The 24637-nt window shown below is 40.2% G+C and overlaps 2 protein-coding genes and 1 long non-coding RNA gene across 4 annotated transcripts; 2 read left to right on the forward strand and 1 right to left on the reverse strand.

Annotated features, from left to right (window-relative positions):
• Positions 1 to 20: 20 nt before the first annotated feature.
• LOC149108711 (uncharacterized) lies at positions 21 to 3019 on the forward strand. The gene is made up of 2 exons (XR_016208273.1): positions 21 to 182; positions 979 to 3019. It is a non-coding gene; the product is annotated as an uncharacterized LOC149108711 (long non-coding RNA).
• A 60-nt stretch (positions 3020 to 3079) lies between these two features.
• Positions 3080 to 11336, reverse strand: LOC110064378 (glutathione s-transferase kappa 2-like). Of its 2 annotated transcripts, none has more exons than XM_089293260.1 (10): positions 11261 to 11336; positions 9901 to 9993; positions 9223 to 9393; positions 8448 to 8595; positions 7238 to 7418; positions 6637 to 6735; positions 6082 to 6256; positions 5262 to 5305; positions 4361 to 4464; positions 3080 to 3733 (listed from the first exon to the last, which is right to left on the reverse strand). In XM_089293260.1, the coding sequence occupies exons 2-10, from the start codon at positions 9932 to 9934 to the stop codon at positions 3583 to 3585; spliced, it is 1107 nt and encodes a 368-aa protein (XP_089149386.1). In that variant the 5' UTR covers positions 9935 to 9993; positions 11261 to 11336; the 3' UTR covers positions 3080 to 3582. The 2 variants fall into 2 exon arrangements, with proteins under 2 accessions (XP_089149386.1, XP_089149385.1); XM_089293259.1 differs by lacking the exon at positions 11261 to 11336 and adding an exon at positions 10768 to 10960.
• Positions 11337 to 11570: 234 nt separating this feature from the next.
• Positions 11571 to 24637, forward strand: LOC110064366 (uncharacterized). Its single transcript, XM_089293258.1, has 6 exons — positions 11571 to 11911; positions 14960 to 15195; positions 18360 to 19235; positions 20291 to 20344; positions 21368 to 21990; positions 23240 to 24637. The coding sequence occupies exons 1-6, from the start codon at positions 11571 to 11573 to the stop codon at positions 23525 to 23527; spliced, it is 2418 nt and encodes an 805-aa protein (XP_089149384.1). The 3' UTR covers positions 23528 to 24637.

Consider the following 24637-nt stretch of genomic DNA (forward strand, 5'->3'; position numbering starts at 1 on the left):
TGCCTGCCGTAAAAACGGAGACTATCTGGTCTATTTTACATCTTCTTTTGACTGAGTTCTTCCGGATTTGTTAATTTTAGGAAGTGATCAAGTTATTACAGAAGAACGTTGACTTACTGCTGGGTTCTAATTTATTTTTTGCGGCTTCTCATCCGTAGCTGGACAAGCTGGACAATATTCTGGTGAGTTGACTAACAGCAATTTTAACGCGGTCAAAAGCACTGCGCACGTAGTTTTCGCGAAAACGGACTCTAAACGCCTCAAACACACCTTGTCACTGTTGTGGGTAGGGAACCATGCTTCAGCAATTACAGAGTTTTCTAGGAATTCGATGGCAAATAATGTTCTTTCAAAATTCAATTCTAAACAGTGTTTGACGGCAAAGTTAAGACACTAGCGCTTTAGCTCAAGCGCTATTGAGATAAAGGAAAATAGCGCTATATAAACAAAGTATTATTATTATTGTTAGTGTTATTGTTATTGTTATTGTTGTTGTTGTTGTTATTGTTATTATTATTATAATTATTACTATTATTATTGTCGTTATTATTATTATTATTACTATCATTATTACTATTATTGTTATCGTTATTATTATTATCATTATTATTATTATTATTATTATTATTATTATTATTATCATTATTATTATAGGCAAACGGTCGCATTGACCGAATTTGAGGGATGCAGCAGTACCAGAAAGCGTCCAGTCGAGTTTTTAGTTTTCCATACTTTTGGCTACAAATTTTTACGCGGCTTTGCCGTCTCAAAATCGCGTTTAGTTTTGTTCTGCGACTTAACCAACTCGATTGTCATCATGTGGTGGCCGTTCATGGGCTGTCTGAATGTTTTACAGCCTTGAACTTGTTGTCTGGAAATAATTCTTCACCTTTCAACACAAGGCCTTTCGCTTCTTTCTTTCAAATCTTGACTAACCCCTTGTTATAATACATTGTGATTTGAAAATTAAATTTACAGATTTCAAGACACGACCACGACCAAAGTGGCAGACCTGGGCTTGGCCAAATTTAAAGACCGAATCCTAGGAACCGTATGTGGTACAATTCTGTACATGGCACCAGAAGTACACGAAGAAAAATCCTACTGCACGATGGCCGACATGTAAGCTTCGGTCTCATGATGTGGGAGATGTGGTTTGGTGAAAGAGTTTTCTCCGAATTACGCTCTCAGGGTCTTAGCCGAGGCGAGCTCTTTCGACGAATTAAAGAGCAAAATTATCGGCCTCGGACCTCAAGGAGCAGAGAGAGATTCTTTCCCAATCCTCCTCCTCCAGCACAGTGGACCGAACTCACGACACCCTGTTGGCAAACCGACCCAAGACTGAAGAAGACTGAAGAAGACTGCAGCGGACTGCAGAGACTTCGTTAAAAAGTTGAACATCAGTGTGCCAGGATTTTATTTCAACGAATACAGTTGTATCTCGATTATTGAGATGATGACTGCGAAAGATTTAACAGAAACTGATTACGACTTTTGGCATAACATAGGGACTGGTTTTTGAATAGTTATGTTTTTAGTGGGTCTGTTACCCAGGCAACACTCGTGCTCTAATAGAATGCAGGTCAGTTGTGTAACTTGGTTCTTTTTGGTCTATCCACTTGAATTGTAAGTACAGTGTTAAAAAAAAAAAAAAAACAGTCTTTCAGGCAGCATATCACACTTAAAACACTTTCCAGGTATAAACTGGTATCAAAACGACCAACCAAGTCGCTGTCTTTTGTGATGTAGTCTGAAGTAGGTCTTAACATAGTTAATAGAGGGGAATGGTTATGAAACTCGACAAAGTTCTTTGTAGTATGTTTTTGTTCGCTTTTTTGGACCATGCACAAAACACAATAGCTGTTTACCACTGCCCGAGGAACTAGCCAATAGAAGTGTTTTGATTACGTAACTCATGCATAGTGTACCAACGCAAAACAAAAGATTGTGCACGGTCGTGGACCTTCCAACATAAATCTTAACATCTTTGTTTGCTCCTTTGATGTTTGCCGGGCTTCAAAACCATTCCCCTCTAATAACTATGGTCTTAGCTAGATGGAACTTTCAAGACATTTCTTTTATCGGACAGACCGATTTTCTAAGAGGAATTGGTCACAAAATGTACTTTCGGTGGAAAACGGAACGGAGCATCTTTTTTGGGGTGTAAGGGGATCAAATTTTATAAAAGAGTTAGTAACCCGTAGGCACGGTTCAATGTATAATATAATAGGGAGCATAAGGAAACCACGACGCGGACGGCAACGAGAACGTCACCAAACAATAGCTGTGCACGTGCGTTGTACATTTTGTACATTTCTTTGCCGTTCTCCGCCAAACAACAACGTGAAATGTCTAAGATCTGCGTAGTCTGAAGAACGCGAACTGACGGCTAACTTTCCGTATTTCCATTTGGAATTGAACGCTGTCATTGCATATTTAGCCTGAGCGCGTTTTTACAGCCACTGGCGTACTGAACAGATCTAAACAACTGCGAATTTCGTAGGTAAAAATATAAAATCATTTTTAAGAGGGCGTCGTCTTCAGCGTCGTTGCTTAACCTCCCTAATAATATGATAGCGCTTACACTTTCCAAATGTGGTCACCTGGTGCTTATAAATTTGTTTTAACTGTTGTCAAGACAACGACCACACCCTAAGAGTCAGTTGTGTGAACTTGTTTTCTGACAGTAGAACTTTCTAGACCAGACCAAGTCTGTTCATAGCTGTTTCACTTTTTAGTTACCTAACTTCGTGTGCTCGGACTCGTTCGATCCAGTACCCTGCAGTTTTTATTTTGTTCGCACCCTTGACAATTACAGGCGAAAAAAAAAAAAAAATACAGGTCTGTGGACAGACTTGAGGGTCGCTAGACCACATGTTATCTGTAGATCGGTAGAATAGAATCTGTTATCTAGACAATAAGAATTTGTTGTGTAACCTAACCATATGGTATCCGAATTTGTGTATAGAGTAAACAAATCAGTTTTGAACAAGCAATAAAACGGTCTAAAACGTGGTGACAGTTTTGAACTCGTGAAGATGTGACTGGATAATAATAAGACAAGATGGCACATTTGAAATGTATTTCAGTTCAGTTTTATTAGCTTTTATTGTTAAAATGCTACAATCTCTCACTCGTGTCAGTTAAATTGTTGAGGAAAATCACTGTGGAATCCACCGTTCCAGTGTCTCTCTCCAAGTTTAATCCAGTTTAGCGATAAGGCAGCATTTATTCGTCGAGATATCAGCTGTTATATTGAACGACTTCTCAGTGCCGCTCGCGACTTCCGCCGTTACTTTGTTTTATCAGCTCGAAACTGGAATAGAACACTGCAACTCGTTTATCCAACAGTAGATAAAGCACACTCAACGGCCATTATTCAAACAGAACTTTGATTACAGTGTTTCAGTAGTGATGTACTTCAAAGATGTTTCTTTGGATTTTTTGAGGTGCGCTGGTGATTCTGGGTAAGATCTCTTAGATGTGTGACATCAAGGGTGTAAGCCAATCAAAGCCGTCCATTTGTGTTCAGTATGGCATGGAATATTGTTTCTGTGCTCTAACATATCGACTGAATTATTTTTAAAGTTTGCTGTTACTGGTGGTTGGTTTTAAGTGGTCTTCCCAACCACACAACATGTCGGCAATAATGTTCAGTCTATCTTGTCCCCACACCACAGATCCATTGTTGACTTGATAGCTTGGAACCCCACACAGTCCGGCAGCGAATGCTCTACACACAAGAACGAAAAAAAGAACGGGTCGTTAAGCTCCACTTGACGACTATATGATTGCAATTTAAAATTCGCTACAGGTGTCTAGTTTTCTTAAAATTTTCAAGAATGATCGAAATCTGAGTTCTCAATTAAAAATCAACACATTGACAAGGTAGAGGTAATGAGAACATGGAAAGGAAATCAACGCATTCTCAGAACTTCACTTTGCCTGCGAGCACGCTCTTCGCAGGGAATGTGAGGAGAGGAAAAGGGAAATGTGGACGGGCCATTTAGAATTCAAAGCGGTGCGTGCAGGCTCTTCTTTCCCTTTACTCTCCTTTCTTTGTCCGCGAAGAGCCTGCTTGCAGGCGAACAGTGTTCGAGAGTTTAAGGAAAGAATTGCGCGGGAGTTTCGTTAAAATTTCAGTGAGTGCCTGGATCAAACGAGAGAAGACTTTCACGAAGAATTTCAGCAGGTTCAAATTCGATTAGGGAACACAAGAGTCGACTCAAGGTGAGACCGGCTGAGAAACGAGATCAACAGAGAGTCCAAGCTGGTTCTCCTCTGACCAAGACCTTCACAATTTCTCTGCTGAGTCGAACATGATAACTTGTGAGGTACTGCATAACACCACGTTGATTACCTTTCAGTGTTTATTCGTAACTGATCTTTGATTTGTTGATCTTGAGTTGCTGCTATCAACGCCTCGCCATCAAAGCCGGCTTCAGAGAGAACTGAAGATAAAACCTGTGGAAGCATTGATTACCTTTCAGTGTTTTTTCGTAACAAGCACTTCTAGCGATTGTAGCTGGAGAAATGTAGAGCATATTTGAAGATCTTTATTTTTGAGCGCTAGCCCTCAGTTGCAGCGCGACAAATTGACCTTTGTGACAATGTCTCGCAATATAAACAATTTTTCGTATTTTTCATGCAAGCAAAACATCAGCTCCAAAGAGACTTGAAAAACCTCCAAGTTTGGGATCGCATATTTTCATGAGGTTGCAACGGATTCTCCTGAAACTAAATTCAGCTTGATACATGGAGCGATGAGGCTTAGTTTCTCTTTGAATGAAAAAATCGGAAAAGGGTAACATCGTCAACAAGGTTCATTTGTTTTGGGTCGTTATGTGACACCATGTAACGCCAAAAGCTGCGAGACGACTCAACGGACGACTGCAAAGGATCGATGACCGATCGTACAAGGGATGTACTTTGTACACAGTAGAGAAATACACAGCACCTTGTACAAGTAAAACGAAAGAATGAGGTGTGTTTTTTGGGGGGGAGGGGAGGGCTCTAGAAGTGACAAGCCTGCCATGTTTGCAGGACTGTAACAAAATAAGGAATTACTAGAACCCAGACCTCCGGACCTTGGCATTAGTGCTTTAGTACTGGGGACTAGCTGGAGGTCAAGTGCACACGTAGTCAAGTGTGCAGACTTTCTTTAAATCATTCACGCAATCCTGTTGGAAAACCTTAGGTGACAAGCCGCATGAATAACTGCACGGGTCGCTAAAGGTGACTGACAAATATGCAAAAATCACCTGAGGATCGCCAATGTTCCCATCATGTCGCCAGCCAGCTTCATCTGCAGAAGAAAAAGAACTCCACTCATTACATAACAGCAAGAGATCAAAAGAGAGAGTGTCCAAGCCTTACTAGAAGTCATATAGCATACATAACACTTTATTTAACCACGGAAGCTGAATGAACTTTTTACAGTTCTGGCGTTTTAAAGAACACTAGTTTTAAGCGTCTCGTTCACCTAATTTGCGTCATTCAGAAATACAACAAGGGTGTGAATCTACTGTACCACGGTGATTACAACTGAATTTGTAAACTACAGTGAGCGGCAAGTGTTGAGATACTTCGCAGTAAGTATCGATTTTCCAGCGTCTTGGAAACATTCCCCCGCCCTTTCCTCCAAACAATGTTGATTTTTGTCTTTCTAAGACTGGAAAGTTGACAGACCACAGAAACTATACAACATTGAATTGGGGAGCCAGGGGTATCAGAAAATTAACGCAAATGAAATGCAAATGAGGTGCAAATGAAATAGAATAAGAGGTTAAATATCGAAGGAAGCGTCATCTCCCAAAAAGTGTCTTGACTACTTTTGTCGCCCATCATTTTTTGTAGGTTATTTATACATTACATGTATATACAGTCGAACCCCTATTAAGCGGCCACCCATAGTAAACGACTACCCTTATTAGGTGGCCAGTAATCAAAGTCCCGACGAGGGCTTTTCTATTGTTTCTACTTCTATCAAACGGCCGGCGTGCCTTAAGCGGCCACTAATCCAGCTCCCCGAGGGTGGCCGTCTAATAGGGGTTGAACTGTATTTTCATTTGCACCACTTACATATGGTTTGTCGCAATCGGTCGTCTGGGTTAACGAGAGTAACTCTCAGCGGAAGAACAGAACGGAGTGGAAAATGAGAAGTGAACTGGAATTCAACCTGACGATACTTGGCCCAGTCAAGAAGGTCTTTTCTTCCATAGTTTCTCTTTGCTTCACTGATTGCTTGCATTGGAACCTGGTTGCAATGAAAAGGATATTTTAGTTAACGTAAATCACCAAACATAAATGACATAAGTGGGTGTGTCGAATGGACTTTTCTGACATTATTGTTTCCAATTTTCCATATTAGTATAATTTGAAAGAAAGTAATTTCAAATTCAATCGCGGTGGCCTCATGGTTAGTGCGCTCGACTCCGGATCGAGCAGTCCAGATTCGAGCCCTGGCGGGGACATTGTATTGTGTTTTTGAGCAAGACACTTTACTCTCAGAGTGCCTCTCTCCACCCAGGTGTAAAAATGGGTCCGGTGAATTTACATGATGTAACGCTGGGAGCAACCCTGCAACTCTGCTCACGAGTGTCGAAACCCAACCATTTGGGCGGTTTACCTACTAACCACTGGTGTTCCTATCTTCTGAAACAATGCACCAACCACAATTGGTACCCATTCCACTTCAACTGAAACTGGATGAACTTCTGACAGTAACTTGGGGATCTGGGTAACAAAGAATATTGTCAGGTCAGATATCCTCAGCAATATATGCATTTTTGCCAGGAGAAAATACTGTACACCCTCCAAATAAACTGACTCTAAACAATGATTCTGTGGTTTTTTTTTCTTTGCTTTTCTTGTTTCTGGCTAAGTGAGGAAAAGACACTTTCAATTGTTCTTAATGAGCAAGGAGAGGGGGGCATGGGACTAAGAGGGGAGGGAGAAGTACAGAGAGAAAGAAGACAGAGGCAAGGGGGTGTGGTGGATGTTTTATTAGATTCCAACAAGTCTTCCTTTTCAGAAAACTTCATTACGGTATCTTTAGGAATTCGTGCTTGCAATTTTGGAGGGGTATGATGTTGGTAGCTGATTCAAGCTACTGTATTAATAAAAGAACACAGAAACTTAATTTTCTCCAACCACCCTAAGTATTTTTATTGCAAATTTTTATGCAGCATTGTGGACCTATTTGGATTTAACAATTTACTAAATAAATTTGAAATACCTGTGTTGAGCCAATGTAGCTCCAGGGGCTGGAAAAGTCATGGTAGATTGTCAGTTTGGCCTTCCTGGGCTCAGCTGGGTTTGGATGAAAGCGCTGAGGAGCTGCTGATTCATTACCCAGTGCTCTCTCAACAAAGTGAAGATGGTCAACACCAAAGAACAGTTCATCATTCACCCAGAAACTGATAAAAACAGAAGAAAGCATTCCATCACAATACATAATAGGAAAAAAATAAAAAAGCTCTTATAGTCATTCAAAACGTGGAAGTCTCAAAGGGATCTATTGTTTCTGCTATTGTTTAAATCAAGAACTGCTAAATGTATAATAAATGTACCGGGTTATACAGAAATCTAGTCCATTTTAGTTAAGTTCTGTTAGTTTGTTATGGGTGTGGAGAACATGGCTACAGGTGACTCACAACTTACGCTTATTTAACCCTAGTTTCTTTCTACACCTTCCTCATGTCAACTTCTTGTGCTTTGGAGGTCCAGGATAGGTCAAATCAAAACCCTGAATGAATGGACAGATTCGGCTAACAAGTTTACATCCTTATTAACCCCCAATTCAGATTGTGTGATGATTCATTTGGGAGATTATAATTGTGAAATTTGTCACATGCAAGTGATTGCATGTCGGTATGTACAGTAGAAATAGAACAATATATTCATTTGTAAGCCGCTCCCAAATGAAAATCACATAATCTGATTAGGGTGGTAACAAGGATGTAAACACGGTCATGAGCCAAATCCATCTATTCCATAGGAATCCTTACAGTGTAGCTGACTTTCGCTGTTTATGTACCCACGGTATGGCTGTCAGATAAAGTCCCTAAAAACACGGCAGCCGATGGCAGCTGCTGAATGTTGATTACAGTGCATAGATTGCATTACTGTTGTGGAATCTTACTTTCATTTTTGACCTAAATATTTTCCCTGGGGGTTAAAGCCTTTGAAAATCCAAGGGAATTAGCTTCCTTGCTGGAAACCACTCTGTCTCATGACATTTTCCGATTTAAAATGAAATTAATTCCTCGAGCATTTGACAATTCACAAGGTACTAAAAGTTTTCCACTGCTGGTGACCTTGAAATTCTGGTCCCCAACACTCAATTTTCAGTCGCCTTAACTGATTTCAATCTTCACTAGGTTTCAAGATTTTACTGTAAAAACAGTTCTATTACAGTACTGTGTTAAACTACTTCAGTCTCAAACCTTGGGACACCAAAGGAACCTCTGTCCAAAGCTTCTTGAGTATTCTGTAGAAGTTTCTCTTTACCAATTCCATTTATCATGTCATCCACATTAACATGCCACCCAACAGATGACGCACTTTCTTGTAAAACACTGCTCTCACGAACATCTGCAACACATTTAACTTTACCATTTTGTTTCACAAGTAACCCAAGTTCAGGATGTTTGACAGTATGAATTCTCCTATTCTCCTATTGGCTACGCTACTCAGTATCTATTCTGTTGTATTTTATAGTGAGTAGCCTAGTGTGAGCTTGTAAATGAAATGGCAGCCCCTTCTTTGCATTTTCAAAATGTCTGTGAAGAGGATTTAAATTTAAGTTTTGAACAACTAGTAGATTTATACTGAAACAATCTGATTTATTCTCTTTCCATACTTAATGCATAATAGGAATCTCGAGCTCATAATCTCATTAAAATCTCAGTCCAAAAGAAATGTGCTGTTATTTTGGTTATCAAAATGTAAATTCTCTTCACTTACACAATTATTACATCTATAGCTCCTGCCAGTAATTATATGTTTTTTCTGTACAGTCAGTTATAAGAAACCCAGCAATAAGGACCCAGTATTGACCAGTATACTTTTTGTGTATCTGTTATTGTTTTGGTCTACTGGTGTAGCAAGGTTTCTATTGTAAAATTATTTCCAGTGCTGCAAAGCACATAATACATCCTGGCCAAACCTGGGTCTTTAAACATGAGCTTTCCAAATCACATTTTCTAATCAGAACTGTACCTTTATTATGAACCCAATAAGCACCAAAGAGTTTGTGTGTTAAAGGAACACACACTTCTTCATTTAGGTGGGCTGCTGCAGCTAAAAGACGCATGGGATTTAGCGTCCTGATAGGATGTTCAGAAGGTGCTGTAGCATTAATCCCAAGGTGAAGTCTTGTCCTCTTTAAGTCTGAAATAATGAGATACAACCAGTAGCAATGACCACCTTAAGATATTTAAAAGGTAAAGTCTGCATATGAACCAAGTGGCCCATCAGGCCAGCACTTATGCCCGGTTTCTCTAGCATGAAGTGACTAGAAGTACTACTCCCTCCTGGAAGGAATGCTTGTCCATCACAGGGTAACTGTGCAGCATTAAATTCACTGGAATCCATTTATTAACACCTGGATGGAGTGGAGAGAGGCACTGTGAAAGTTAAGTGTCTTGCCCATTAGAACACAGCTCAATGTCAATTCCCGACCAGGGTTTGGACCTGGACCACCCAGTCCAGATGTTGAACATATCTTGTATATACTATTTACTATCACTTAAAAGTAACCAGAGTGACTAATAAACAAACATTTCAGCAGAGACCCGAGTCAATTGAGTCTGAAAATATGAATGTCAAATCAATTCTACATATTTAGCTGACCAGACTAATAATAAATATGACTTTTCTACTCATTTTTCTACTTACCATCTGCTAATATCTTTACTTTTGCACCACTCATAGCATCATAAGCAGATCCTGCAGCACCCTGGGGTGCCTGTGTTCCTTTGTACAGGCCACCTGAAAATTAGTAACATACAGGTATGTAGATAACTAAAATATCAGTTAAATAAGATCAATGCTGGTCACTTGAATCTTTAAATTTATATTCAGGTATAAAAGGGTCAGATTTTTAGACATTTGAATCAATGGGGTGGCAAGAGACTTCACCCTTTCACATGTCCAAAAATCTGTCAAATACTACAAAATTTGTACATTCTTCTCTGAACGTGATTTTCTCATTCACACCATAATTGATATTTGTTTGTTTAACAAGCACTTTTTGAACATACCATGGTAAATAGACAAATATGTAAACAGTGGCTTTTAGACAAATACTCTGAGTTATGTTATAAAGGAATCATACACTGGTGAAGCCACAACATTGACAGCTAAAATGATTGCATGTTGGTGGTCTGAGAATAATTTGTGGAAACAAAATAGTGCTATTTCCTTGAATGGCTACAGCAAATATAAGGTGAAAGCTTTGCATGTACTCTATGACGTCAAAGGCAAATTTTGGAGGAGTACAAAATTATAGTAAGCTTAATTAACTTAATTTATCAAGAAGTTAAATTAAATTATCTCATAAGTATAAAGTAGAATAAATATGTCAGACCTCTTTCCTGAAGATTTTACGTAAACAAATGAATTCGACATGTGCAAGGAAAGAACTTAAATGGGAGCTAAGACTCTGCTCACATGATGTCAAATGAATTAAGTCATATCTCGTTTAGAACTTTGAAATATTTGTGCGTGCATATGCATGGGATAGGCTCAGTTGGCACTAATTACCTAGGAGAACAGGTTTCCACAGAATTTTAGCCCCATTTCGGCCTGCAACACCTTCTATGAGTCTGCTCGCCATGTAGGCAAATGGGCAAACAACATCGTAGTAAAATACAATTTCTTTCATGATATGATTTCCCTGTTAATTCTGATCGATCGTCTTGTCGTGTTGTTGAGTCATTCAAGTTGCTACTGCATTCAGCCAGCGGTTAGAAGTAAAAGTTGTCACGTTGTGTCACGTTATGTCACATCATGGTATCACAAGTCTGTTCAGTTGTCCACATTTCGACGTGAAGTACCACAGTTTTAAGTATGATTTGAATTTTTTTTTCTGTCCATAGGGTCGCTCATTCCAGAAGGATTATATTGACCAAGCAGAAGCACTGCCGGCATTTCAGGGGATGGAGGACCAACGTCGAAATGTCATGACCCCGGGACAGAACCTTCCCGCGTGTTGGAACCAAGAATTTCTCTGACACAAGGTTTATAGTTACCTTACCTCTTTGTGACTGTCAAAGGCCCAACCACAAAACGAAACGTCAACGGATACACAAAAACCAACCCCGACAAATACGGACAGCTAATCAGATGGGCTGTCAACCCTGTGCGTTAGTGTGAGAGCGGAGCATGTGAATCATCCAGCTGCATGGTTCATTTACGTGTTTCCTGCGTAGGAGGGGAATTAACTTTTGGAATGAAGAGTAGCTAAACGACTTCTGGACTCTGGCAAATACCCATTTCTATCTGAAGCCGTGGAAGATCTCATCGGAAGCCTTCGATAAGTCTTTGCGACTGCAAATCTACGCAATATGAACGACCGATCTCATTCTTCCGATTCTTGTCGAGAAGGTGACGAAGATGGGATGGACATACCACCATGGTTAAGTTTGCTAGTTCTGTTTTCTGTAAGTTCGTCACTTTTCGTCGCGTTGGCTTTAAATTCTAATCCGTACCTAACAAGTGCAAGCGGCTATGCGGACGGAGGGGATATGTACTCACATCAGCTGGAAGTCCTCTACTTAAAAGAGCTCCTTCAAAATGGCACAACAGATCTTTGGTTTGATGAAGTTACACTGGGCTACCCATTTTTCCTCGCTTATCATCCGTTTCCATGTTTATTTACTTCAGGTCTGATGATCTTAACAGAACCGTAAGTGAGATACTTTACGTAATCACGCTTGTAGAGAATCGAGGGTCAAAGACAAACGGGGTGTGGTTTTATCAGAAGGTATGGGAATTTACACCCCTGCTATGTTACAGGTGTCTCCAATCCTTTACTTCTGTAATTCGTTCCTTTAGTCACTCTGATGAAAACTGTTTCTGTTTAGTGTTATAGTTGAGAGAAAATAGGCGAGGGTTAGTTTCCAGAAAGTCGCCCCTTAGACCTCTCATCCCGTATAATCGAGTTGGTCGCTCGGTCGGTACTCCTCTCCGCGTCATAAGGGCGAGGGTTTTTATCTACGTATACCCTGATGATTACTAAAACAAACTGTTTCCCTTTAATTATATATATTTTCACTCCACGGGATGTTTTCAAATACTACTTGAATAATTATTTCCTGTCCTTAAACCTTTGGAACGATTCCAGTTTGGCGTAATACAACATCTGAGACGTGTAGATTTAAAGTGAAGAATCCTTTTATAGTTTTCCGATCGACACTGTGGTTTTGTCTGGTAATCGTTGCGGTTAGAAGCATGGGTGGCAGAATTTGTTTTCTTCATCTGGACAGGAAATGCTGCAGCCTTTGACCATATGTATCAGTAAGTCTCGTGACGTTGAATGAGGGATAATCTTTCTTGTAAGGAATTTCTAAATAGTTTGTATTTCCGAAAGATAATAGTTTATTTAGTCAAATTGAACTGTAGAACTATTCAATGGCCTTCTCATTTTACTATTGCGTCAGATTGCGTCAGTAGAGATTAAGTTAAATTCAATTATACACTGACGAACTTAATTTTTACTATTAAAAGGGCCCTTATTTTTCAGGAAACTATAATCTTCAAAGCCTTTAAAAGCTGCAAAGTCCATTAATTAATGAATCAGTTGAAGTTTTTGCTGAAAAAAGTTTTACCATGTAACTTATTAAGGAAATTCAATTGAATTTTCATATGATCTGTTGGCATCCTTTTAAATTGTAACCTTAAGCAAAGATTTGGCAAATTTCATGGCACTCAAATGTTTGTGTGATGACTTGAAAAAAATGTCATTATTATAAATGTTTAATATTTAAGCTCTGAGTTGTTAACTATATCCATAAAATTATCTTCAAATTCATGCCATTCTATATTGATTTTCCTATTGGACTCAGTGCGTCATGTTTCCAGAAGAACAGGCCTTTATTCAATTCATTATTTTTAAAGCTGTGAAAGGTTTATAATCTGCTAAAATCTGCAGGAGAACCATTAGTCACAACAATAATTGGATCTCATATTATTATATTGCTTAAGCTCTGTGAGCAGGCTAGATGAACCAAATCCTGCTCTGTGATTGGCTACACATGCATGCGAGATGTCACTATCTTTCCCATTGGGATTATGCACTGTGCCAAAAGCCCAAAGATCATTTTACTGACCGAACTTGTGTGGTGATTAGATGACTGGATATTGGCCTAGCTTTTTTTGCTTGTTTATGGACCTCGACTCCATCTCCATTAAAAGCATGCAATAAAGAACTTGGCCAATGTCCAGTCATGGTGACCTCACGCTTGGTCAATAACCCATTTTTTCCTGTCCTATTATTACTTTCAGATTAATAAGACATCAGATAGCATTTGAGTAGAGCAAGAGTCATTTTCTTTACCTGTTTGTGACTCACGGAAACTAATAACCTCACAGAAATTTACAAACAAGAATACTTTGAATCGCAAAAGCTTCAGGAATTCTGCAAAATTAAAACCACACCATTTATTGAGTTGTGGTAAGCATGTTAGGTTTTAAAAAAGTCTGTGCAGGAGGGGGTGGGAGTGGGGTTCAGAGAGGCACCTTTTAAAAATAATTTTAAAAATATTCAGAAATTTGAAATGGCTCTGAACTCCCCCCCACCCACCCACCTACAGAATATTTTTAAACTTTACAAAAAATTGGGAGCACTTAAAGCTAAAACTAAGGGTGTCTTTAATAGGCTGATTGCTGCCATGGTAACCTATGTATTTTACCACGAAGATGACCACAACTTTTTTCACAATGACTGGGCATTTGTGTGATACCGGTATTTTAACATCACTAATGACTAAGGGTACATTAGTATTGATCCATCAAGATATTAAACTGCTGTAAAGTGCTGGTCAGGTCATAAATATAGAGGTGCGACTGTTCTGTATCCTCAGAATTATTCTTATTAAATAAGTCCTACAATATAATCAAGGCTATTTTTTTTTAATGACACTGATAGTGCCAGGTCTTGACCCTTCAATCCTTAATTTTTTCATGGGCTGTCACTAGTGGGAAGGTTCCCATTACCAAATTTATTTCATTTATGCCACTTTTCTCCACAACAAATACATCAACTAAATTATGAAATAATGATAATGATAATAATTATGATAATGATAATGATAATGATAATGATAATGATAATGACAATGACAATGACAATGATAATGATAATGATGATAATAATAATTACTAATATTAATAGTCATCCCTTGATACCCGTGTCTTAATAATAACACTTTATGTACCCAGCGTCAACAAGTAAATTCCCTTTACTGTCCAACTGGCCCAGTTGACCACAGGGAAAATTGAAAAATTTAGTTACAGCACAGTTTTAAGTGGTGTGCTGATTTAACTTCACAGTCACACTTAAATTATTTTCTCTCCTTGATACTGTAAAGTATTGAATAGAATTAATGTGGATTTAGACACTGATTCTGACTTGCTCTTTTGACTTGTAAGTCTACCAATTATTGTACACCCCTGCTGGTGGTTTGTGAAGAAGACGCCATCTCACTTTATGATGCATAAATGGGCAAAGGGGCGTATCCGCAGGGGCGGATCCAGGAGTTTTCTTAGGAGGGGGTGCACCACTAAGGAATGGCGTAACTGACTGGTGAGGTAAACAAATTTCATCTCAGGGGAGGGGGGTGCACCCCCTGTACCCTCCCCCTAGATCCGCTCCTGGGGGGGAATAATTGTTGATAACTCAATCTGGTCAATCAATCTGAGACCTACCTAATTTTGTTAATCTTACTCATTGAAGGTTTCTCAGTCCTCTCTTGCTGTTCCGATGGATGTTTGTAATTCTTCTATCGACCATGCCCTGGTCATGGTTTGCTGGCCTGCGCAAGCTGGGAATGACACGACTGGAGGCAACTTTGGCTGCGCTCTGTGTGCATTCTATTCACAGTTGGCGGAAGTTTGGACTGGAGCTCGACGCATTTCAGGAGTATGGAATTTTCACACAGGCTTATGGAATGACAATATTTCCTCTGGCAGGTGACCTCATACTTAGATTTCCGAAACTCTCCAGTTTCAAGCCAAAAGTCAAGATAAAACCAGTGAAAAAACGCCGGCATATGCGAGGGTTGTCCAATACATCCAGTTAGAGTCAATTCGTCTCTGGTTTTGACGATTCGACTTACCGGAAGTCGATTCGTGAAGCCTCTTTGATGGAATCGACACTAATCGTCTCCCTTGTTGTCGTCCCGTCATACCGGAAGTCGATTTGCGCGAGACTTACAAAATATAGCGCAACTGGGCTTTGAGGGTGGGTTGAAAATGTTGTCGATTCGACAATTTGACTAATCTGGTTTACCACTGTCTTTCTTATAATATCGTCAATATATCGTCTTACAAAGGATTTGCTCAGTTTCACACACACATAAACTACTAGGCGACGAAACAGAAATCCATCGCCACTCGAATAGTGGCGTTGGACTTTGGAATTTGCCTTTTTGATTTTTGCCGCTGCGAACGGTAAAATAATGGTTGGATATCAAGGTTGTACAGCCTTGTAATCCAGAGTCCCAACATATTACGTTGATTAGCCCGCACTTGGGTCCCTGTGTTGTTTTCTATTTAGTATAAATGTACTAGAGTTCTATCACGAATGCCGTTCTTTGATTAGCTATGCTACCCACCATCTGTTTAATCCATTGACTCCCGTGCCGCCCGTAACCGCCTGTGACGACCCTGGCCTTTGTTCCACTTCTGATGTCATCAGCTTTGACCAAAATTGGCATTATCTATACTCAACTTCTGCAGGAGCAATTCGAAAAGATCTTTCCAATGATACCTAAATCAAAGTGATCGGCTCAATGGAGCCTGAAATATGCACAAAGATGCTCAGAAATTTGAGTGAAAAACTCCGAGCAAAATTTCCTGCGACTACACGTGGCTACTCCAGGGTAACAATTGCCCGTCTCGATGATGCTTTCTCAGACTTTTTTGAACTGGAAGCAAGCCCAGTAGAAGGCCAATCAATGCAGCAAAAAGATAAGACAAGGAGAAAAAGGAAAGGCGAAAAAAGAATTTAAAAAAAAAAACGATTTCTGCGCATGCCCGAGCAAACATGTCGTAAAACTCTCGTAAAACGCGATGCTAGTGAAAAGAAAAGCATGCTGTCATGTCGCAAATGCCTTTTTGACCTTTTTGAGTAGATTGGAGCTAATTTGGCCCATATCCAGCCTGAAAATCGCCAAAATGTCCAAAAAATGCGTTTTTCGCGGAAGGTTCTGGGAGTCAATGGTTAAACAACAGACTGTTTCTGTGGAGGAACTATCGGCTGATAGTTGCCCCGCGGAAATTTGACTTTAATCCAAGAGAGCGTTGTGGTAAATAAGTGATTTTTTATTTTTCAGTTGCAATGAGTGAGCAATGAGATAAGTTACACTGTTAGTGGACTTGTAAAACCAAATTTGCACGAAATCACAGGGACGCCAGCGTCAAAATAGCGACAAAAAAATGCTCAATAGAGTACACCAATCAGACCGCAAAGCAAACACATGTAACCGGTGGAAGCGGCTAAACGCAGGAAAAGTTATTTCACGCAGTAAGTCGCCATTTGTGAGGAAAGCAACAAAAGCAAAGCCGCTGAGGCAGTTGTTTTGTGGGTTTGGGGTTTTGGACGTGAAACGACAAACTGCCGCCTGGTTAGCTCAGTTTCTAGAGGGCCAGACTGCTGTGGGGGAGGTCGATGGTTAAAACCACAGAACGGACCAACACTCAGGGTCTTAAAATAACTGAGGAGAATGTGCTGCCTTTGTAATTACATCTGCAAATGGTTAGACGTTCCAGTCTTCTCGGAAAAGGACTCTAAACCGTAGCCCCATCTCCTGCATTTTCATTGTTACATGGTTAGCAGGGGACGTTAAAGAACCCACACACCTATCGCAAAGAGTAGGGCACGGCGTTCCCGGTGTTGTTGTCTGGCCCAGTCTCACGAGTTAGTGCTTCACATAGGGTTAACTTCATTGTGCCTTTCCCCCTTGGACAGCAGTGTGCAAGTAAAATTGCTATGACTATCAGGAAGCTCTCAGAGGCAAGCTGCCGACTATTCACGCACACCGCGATATTTTGCGGTAAATTTATTTTACATCTGTTTTCCAAGGCGCTTCCTGTTGCATCAAAGTGAGGCTTCCCCGAAAAAGCACCAGGGCCCCGTTTCTCGAAGGTCCCGAGAAGTTTTCGCACCCGAAAAGCCGTAGCAAAATCTCAAACCTTATGACTTCAGAGCTGTTTTATGCACATATTCTTAATATAAACAGAGGTTCTCTTCATACAAGAAGTTTCAAGCGTATACACCTCTCTGTCCTTTTAATACCGATTAACTAAAAAATGGCTTTGCGGGCCCGAAAAGTTTCCGGGGCTTTTGAGAAACGAGCCCCTGGCCCGGGGGAACTTCCATGTGTGGATGAATTGAACTTTTATGGTGAAAAGTTCGCGAATGACCTCGAGTTGATCGAGTTGATTTTATTGATACTGTAATTGTTTTTTTTTTTAGCCCCGCTGCTCGGACTGCAAACGAATCAATCAGCTCTCCGTCGTCTGTAATTCAGAGTTCAAAACTTTCTTGGTTACCGCGTAACGTGAAAAATATCATAAAATAAGCTTTTTTTCTTCTTTATTTCTTTTTGTATGTGTACGCTGAGCACTTTTGATACTATGCACGACCAATGAGAACACACTTTTTTTTCCTCTCAATGCCCTTTCCAATTCAGGCACGCTTTCTTTTCACTTTTGTTTTAATCTTTCGAAAGTCAGTTGCGCTTCATCATTTAACTTTTCTTTGAAAATATTTGTTAGTCAGTTTACGGTATACCGTTCCCAAATTCACAATTAGCCAAGCAGAGGCCGTGTCTGCTGACCTGATATCAAGTCACCGACTTTATATGACTGATATGGGTGCGATATCATACTCACTTGGCCAAATTTGGGCACGGTAAATACCTAATCGTACAATTTTTTACGCTTCAGCGGTATATCAGGCTGGCTAGGTCTCATGGGTATTTTGGATCGACTACGTCTCGCTAGAGCATAAACTATGGCTTGACCAGACTCGCCTGATATGCCCCGCCGAAGCTGACCAAAAAGGTACGATTATTTGGTATAAACGTTGGTACGTGTTTTAAATAGCCTCTTGTTTGTTTTTTTCCTTTCAGTTGGGTTTTTGTATCAGTACGTTCTTTATGGCAGTGGCTCAAGAAATGGAACCGTTCTACTTGTTGTCCTCAACTTTACCGCACATACGTTCTTTGGTATCTATCTTGGGGTTGTAACAGCCGTAGTTGTTTTGATAGATCTGTTTTCCAACCCACTCCCTTTCAAAACAAAACTGTCTTCGCCTTCAATATGGCGCGCTGCCTATGTACACGTTACCAGTGTTTTTCTCATGGCCTGGTGGATATTGCCTTTGTTGATAAATATTCGCTATGTCGGAGGTCTGCCTTGGAAGAATGACAGCGAAAATGGATACAAGATTGAATTTGTCATCAGAAATTTATTGTCCGGCGAAATGTTTGACCACGGAAGAAAATTGCCGTTCATTACAATGGGATTTTTAGCAGGTTTATCTTGTGTTTGTTTAACCTATCGAAGAAACGAAGAAGATGACCACCGTAAGAAACGGCAAACACTGTATGTTTGGCTCGGCACTATTTTTTCCGTGACAATAATTCTTTTTCTCGGAAGGACAACTTTGGGTGCCTTGTACGACTTAATTCCTTTTCATAAAGAAATCGAAGTTCTTCGCTATTTAAATGGGATTCATTTTTGCGGCTTGCTTCTCATGGCAGTCTCGTTTGCACGCATCCTTTGTTTCTTGTGCGCAACTTTCTGCAGGATGTCAAAATCGTTCTTTAAAAGTCACTACATCCTATTGGCAGTTATGCTGGTAATTCCGCCAGTTTATCTCAGCTCTCAGCTTCAACAAATTAATTCTCTATTGACACTGACCGACACCCATGACTCGCTAGAAGGATTGAAAGACATGACATCTTATCCCAGCAATGGACGCGTCTTAGCACAAAAAGTTTTAGGTGAGTTAATATTTGCTCTGTTCTATTTTGAATTTTTGCTTTTATTTTGTTTCTTGAAGTGCAACTTTCTAAGAGCCGTTTACTTAAATAAAAGATCTCCCAATACTGCTTTAGTTTCTCACAATACAGATTCAAAATGTAATTGAGTGGCGCGGTGGCCTCATGGTTAGTGCGCTCGTCTCCGGATCGAGCGGTCCGGGTTCGAGTCCAGGCCGGGGACACTGTGTTGTGCTCTTGGGCAAGACTCTTTACTCTCAAAGTGCCTCTTCCCCACCTAGGTGTGTTAATGGGTGCTGGCGAATTTAACCGGTTGGGGGGGGGGGGGTAGCCCTGCGATGGACTAGCATCCCATCCAGGGGGGAGTAGAAATACTCCTGGTCGCGTCATGCTACAGAAACCGGGAGTGGTTTTCACTTTATTGTTGAAAGCAATTCGCATTTGGTTTCGCTTTGCATTGCTACGTTCAGCAATTGACTGAAAAAAGAAATTCGCAGTCTACGACGTTTCAAGTAACTCAATTTACTTCGCTCTAGAATAAGTGCTTAAATCTAGATTTTAAATAAGCTTGCACACTTGATTTCTTCATTCTCGGATCAGAGTCCAGTCGTTTCCGTTTCTCTTGTCTTCGCTTCCGAAGAGGAAGATTTTTCCTCTATCTGAACATAGTAGTTACTAACTAAGATCTGAACATTTACGTTTCAAAACCGTTTTGCGACCACCCCTTTTTCCTCAGCCTCAGAAACATTGACCAAGAAATATTTTCTTGACATCACTCCTGGTCAACTATGGCCTGGTAATGTTTTGAACATTCTCGCACACTGTCCGGCGCTCTTATTCGTCTAGACCACAAAGGACTCTAACGATATATTGATGTACGTCCAAAATGGGAGTGGTGTTTAAAAAAAAAAGACCTTTCTTGCGATGAACCGCTTAACCGCTATGTAAGAGATAGATTAAACTTTATCAACAGTGGAAATCATGTGTTTATGATTTCGGCTTTTGTTTTATTTTTACCTTCCTTCCTTCGCTTGTGTTCTTTTTCTTTTTTTAAACAGGCACTGGTGGCCCTTGGCATTTAGCCCTTTTACCACATCGCAGCAAAAAGCCCGGTAAATTTATCTTGTTAACTGTTACGTTATCTTCAGTTGTTCCGAAAAGCGGATAGCGCTAGAGATGGGCCATTATCTTTTTTCCGAGGGGGTGGGGGGGGGGGGGGGGCTGGGCAATTTATCTGGAGTGTGGAATCTTTTTCTTACATTTAGGTTGTGCATGGATTTTTGGGTGGACAATAGCTTGTGCAAGAATTTTTTTTAAGGTCAAACACATGACATGAATGGCAGAAAGCACTTGCACTTTTTTTTCAGCTGTTTTTGCTTTGCCGGATGTTGTTTTGGAAATTGCCCAACACCCCACCCACCCATCCCCTCAAAAAAAAGTGGTCCGTCCCTTACTCAACAGTCTCAGGCAGTGTAGCCTCCTATGCAGGCATTCTTTTGACGCGTCACACACTCTTTTGACGCGTCAGGCATTCCTCCACATCCTTGGGGAGAAATCTGGTAAAGAACTAAAATATCTTCAGCGTAGGAGCCTTCTGCGAACTCCCTGACCCTTGAAATTGATTAATTATGTTTTGACAGGTAAAGTTATGCGATCTTTTAGCAAGTGAATAAGTTTGTATGAAGTTGCGTAGATCGAGGGTCTATCATAGGCTTTTGAAGTCCCGCATCCCGCCACTAATTTTGGCTCAGACATGCCATCTTGCTCCAGGCAGATTTTCTGACTGGGGCCGCAAGCATCTACCCGCATCCCGCCGTCAATTTTAAAACTATCCCCCATCCGTGTGTCAGCGTGAGCAAATTCTGCTCCCGCTGAAGTATTTTTATCCCGCATCCCGCCATTGCAATTTTTGTCATCCCTTGTTCCGCCTTCGTTTTTACGCGCGTCCCGTATCTCGCCAAACCTATGTTGAACCATCTAGAGCTCCAGATATCAGCAAAAGAAATTGTTTTGATGCGATGAATTAGTGAAAAAGCACCTATCTTAAATTTTATTGGTCTCTTTTATGCGCGGAGAGAGATTCAAGCTGCCAAACACGCCGCAACTGTTCAACAGTGTCCATTATTTTCACTCAGGAATCGTCACCTACTCTCGAGGCTATCACGACACACTGTCTCTGTATTACCTTGAACTGCTGCAGCCCAATCTTGACGTCACACCTTGGTTCCCAGATCTCTTGCGACTTTACAACATTCGCTTCCTTGCTACGTACAGCATTGAGGTACCTGAGCACTTCTTGGAGGCTTGTCAGCTTAGCCATCTGACTTCTATTGGTGACATAGAGATTTATGTGAGAACGCCCCAAGAGAAGTATGGGTATTTTGAGTTTGTACACGTCCCAGGGGCTGTCGCTGGTGACTTAAAGGGCATGCGCGAAGCAGTGTCAAGATCTACCCAACTGTTCACCTACAGAGTACTGTTGGCCGTGAATCCTTCAAACACGCCGCACAGTCCACCTTTTGAAATCGCGGTTTCGGAGAAAAATGAACATGTAAGTTTCTTGATGAAGTTTCTTTCTTCAGATGAATTTGAGACAAGCTGGTTCGTGAATAAGATGCCAGTTCGAGAGGCAGTGTTCTATACAGAAGTAAAGTTTGGGCGCGATGCAGAGCAAGTCGTGTCAAGAGTTTTACAGGAGGAAGTTGGGAGGAATTTCTACAAAGCTTTTGTGCACGTGGACGAGAGGGCTTGGAGCGAGGTATGCTAGTTATCGAGTTTGATTCTAAGCATCGCGGATTAAAGGGGCGCTTTCCACTCGACCAAAAATCCCGAAATTTTCGAAACGGGGACAAATGGTACGGAAATTTCTAGGCAAAGGTCCCAGGAAATCCGGAAATTGTTGAATTTCCGAAAAGCGAACCATTCAACCGAAAATTCCAAAAATTCCGGGATGAAAATCAAATGGAATGGAAATTTCCAGGTTGTCATCTTTTTCGGAAATTATGCAAATTCGCAATTTTCTATTCAACGCTAGTTCTTTTGGCCGCGATCACAGCGAGTTGGACATCTCACGCAAGGATGACGGCAACGCGTATTCGAAAATGGAAATACTTTAGAATCTTTCCACTTTATATATGTCGGTAAATACTAGCTGCATCCAGATTCGTGAAGAAAGCGTTTTATAAAAATAATGCCCCCGTAGTGTACTTGTTTGTTTTACGTAGGTTGGCTAGGAAATGTACAAAGATTTATAACGAGTGCAGAACCATTGTACAACCTTGTTTTGCGACTTTTTCGCTGCCGTTGTGGTTTGTATAAGGTCCCTGCTGTTGTGGTCTATAAAAAGTCACGATGTCGAAATATCAGTGTTCTGTTTGCTTCTATATTTAAGATTTAAACCTCGAAGTCATTGAAAAATTCCAAGCGAACAAAACTCTGCGGCCTGTCTGCTTTCCATACTGGAAAAGTCTGTACCATTCGCTTATGGAAATTTCCGGAAATGCACACGGGGATTTTTGGTCCAATGGAAAGCCTCCAGGGATTCTAGAGGATGCAGTGATGAGAAATAACTAAAAAAATAGCTTGGAGAAATTAGAAATACGATGATAGCTTCGAACATTTCCCAGAAAATTGTCATCAAGTGCCTTAAACTGGGTCATAACATTCACATGAATTTATCTAGATAGTTTCTTTTCATTGTTTTTATAACTTTAATATATGATTCTAGCAAACTTTAACATTCTGGAGCTAAATACCAGAGGCAAGCTACGTTACAACCCACTATATTTAGCAAAACCCAAATTAAGATAAGAATACTTAATTTAATTAAAATTACAATGGCCAAAACACACTAAGACATCTTGGACGGACGTTTAGTAATAGTCAGTATTACCAGCCTTTGATTTGCAGCTTTGTCTTCGAATGAACGTTACTCGTACGGTTAGCCAAAAGCATTTCCAAAACGTCAATACTTCCAGAGGCTTGCAGCTCTTTTCTCTCTTTTTCAGAATTTCTATCGGACCGAGCACCTTCTGCTCAAAGTGACGTATCATCCTTTCTGGAAATGCGCCTTCCTCTCGACAGCGGATGCAACTGGCCAGGCACGTGACTGGCAGGAGATTCCCTTGCATCACGTGACACCAAACCTGATGAGCGTGGTACTTCCCCCGGGTAGACATCACGTGACTTGCCAGTATAAAAATCCTATTTATCAGAAAGTCGGTTTTATTTTGTTTGTCATGATCTTTATTACCTTATTGATAAAAGAATCGACCAATTTAATACAACGAAGGTGACATTAGTCGTTTTCTAATGTTGTTTATACAATATGCCGGATTATTCTCGCATTTTGATTGGTTCGTCAGATGCATAGATGATGTCATCAACAACTTTTATTTTGGTTTTCTTTATTATATAAAACATTTAGATTCCATGTTGCCGTACGTCTGTTCAGTAATGTAACATGGTAAAAACGTCAGTGACACACTTGGCTATCACCTCGTGTGCCATGTTTTTGTTCTTACCACATTTTGACGTCATCCGTGATCTATTACTAAACAGAAGTTCGGTCACAATACGAAGTTAATGCTTAATTTCGTACATCATGACTAAATCTGAATTCTGTTCACGTTTCAGTGGATGGTTTCGGCTGTTTTTAAAAGTCCTTGTAGTGTTTTGATCAAACCAAAGCCGTGTATTAACAATTTGATAAAACAGAGCTTTTAGTCCAACCATAGAGCGCTGTATATTGTATATTAGAACGTAAAAGACATTTTAGAAGACGAGAGAAATGTAGAAGTAAGAGTCTTACGCGAGTGCTTCAAACATTCTTTTTACATTTCTCAAGCGTTATCAAATAAGCGTAATTTTTATGACAGCATAGAGCGGTTTTCATTTTTTTCATTTAAGTGTCGAAAAGTACGTGATTTTGAATCAACTACGCAACAGGACTGACTTGAAAGACCTGCGCCACTTTTTCATCCAATCAGAAGTAAAACAAACCAATCGTGACTCACTTGCACACGTTTTCCCGCGCTTTTCGTCAGCTACATGTAATTCGAGTTTTGATTGGTTCACTGTATTGTCTGTGTCCTTTGTGATTGGTCAGAGTGATAACTTTGGTTTTTGTTTTACGACACTCAGTTGAAAACCGCTGTATACGTGGTTTTGATTTCTTTTTATGTTTTGATGCAGTTTTTCCGTGCACGCAAAACAACGGAATGGCAATCAGAATGCTAGGCATTGTGCATTTGAAACATTGTAAATTTTGATTAGCTATGCTATATTTTATTTTCATATAAAAAATTTTACCGTTATTTATTTATTTGAAATTATTGACGAGTGAGTGAGCAAAAATTATCAATATTTATTTGCCACAGATTGAATAAAGAACCAACCGATCACGA

This window comes from Orbicella faveolata, unplaced genomic scaffold, assembly GCF_042242905.1.
Source record: "Orbicella faveolata isolate gen_17 unplaced genomic scaffold, um_ofav_v1 contig_25, whole genome shotgun sequence".
NCBI classification, from domain to species: Eukaryota; Metazoa; Cnidaria; class Anthozoa; order Scleractinia; family Merulinidae; genus Orbicella; species Orbicella faveolata.

Excerpts from the sequence above, each read along its gene's own strand:
- LOC110064378 (XM_089293259.1), bottom strand. The coding sequence starts at position 10,888 with ATGAAAGAAATTGTATTTTACTACGATGTTGTTTGCCCATTTGCCTAC. Across the intron at positions 9,394-9,900 it reads AGTAAAGATATTAGCAGATG|ACTTAAAGAGGACAAGACTT; the intron begins GTAAGTAGAAAA and ends TCATTATTTCAG. Across the intron at positions 5,306-6,081 it reads CCGATTGCGACAAACCATAT|ATGAAGCTGGCTGGCGACAT; the intron begins GTAAGTGGTGCA and ends TTTCTTCTGCAG.
- LOC110064366 (XM_089293258.1), top strand. The coding sequence starts at position 11,571 with ATGAACGACCGATCTCATTCTTCCGATTCTTGTCGAGAAGGTGACGAA. Across the intron at positions 19,236-20,290 it reads CTTAGCACAAAAAGTTTTAG|GCACTGGTGGCCCTTGGCAT; the intron begins GTGAGTTAATAT and ends TTTTTTAAACAG. Across the intron at positions 21,991-23,239 it reads ACGAGAGGGCTTGGAGCGAG|AATTTCTATCGGACCGAGCA; the intron begins GTATGCTAGTTA and ends TCTCTTTTTCAG.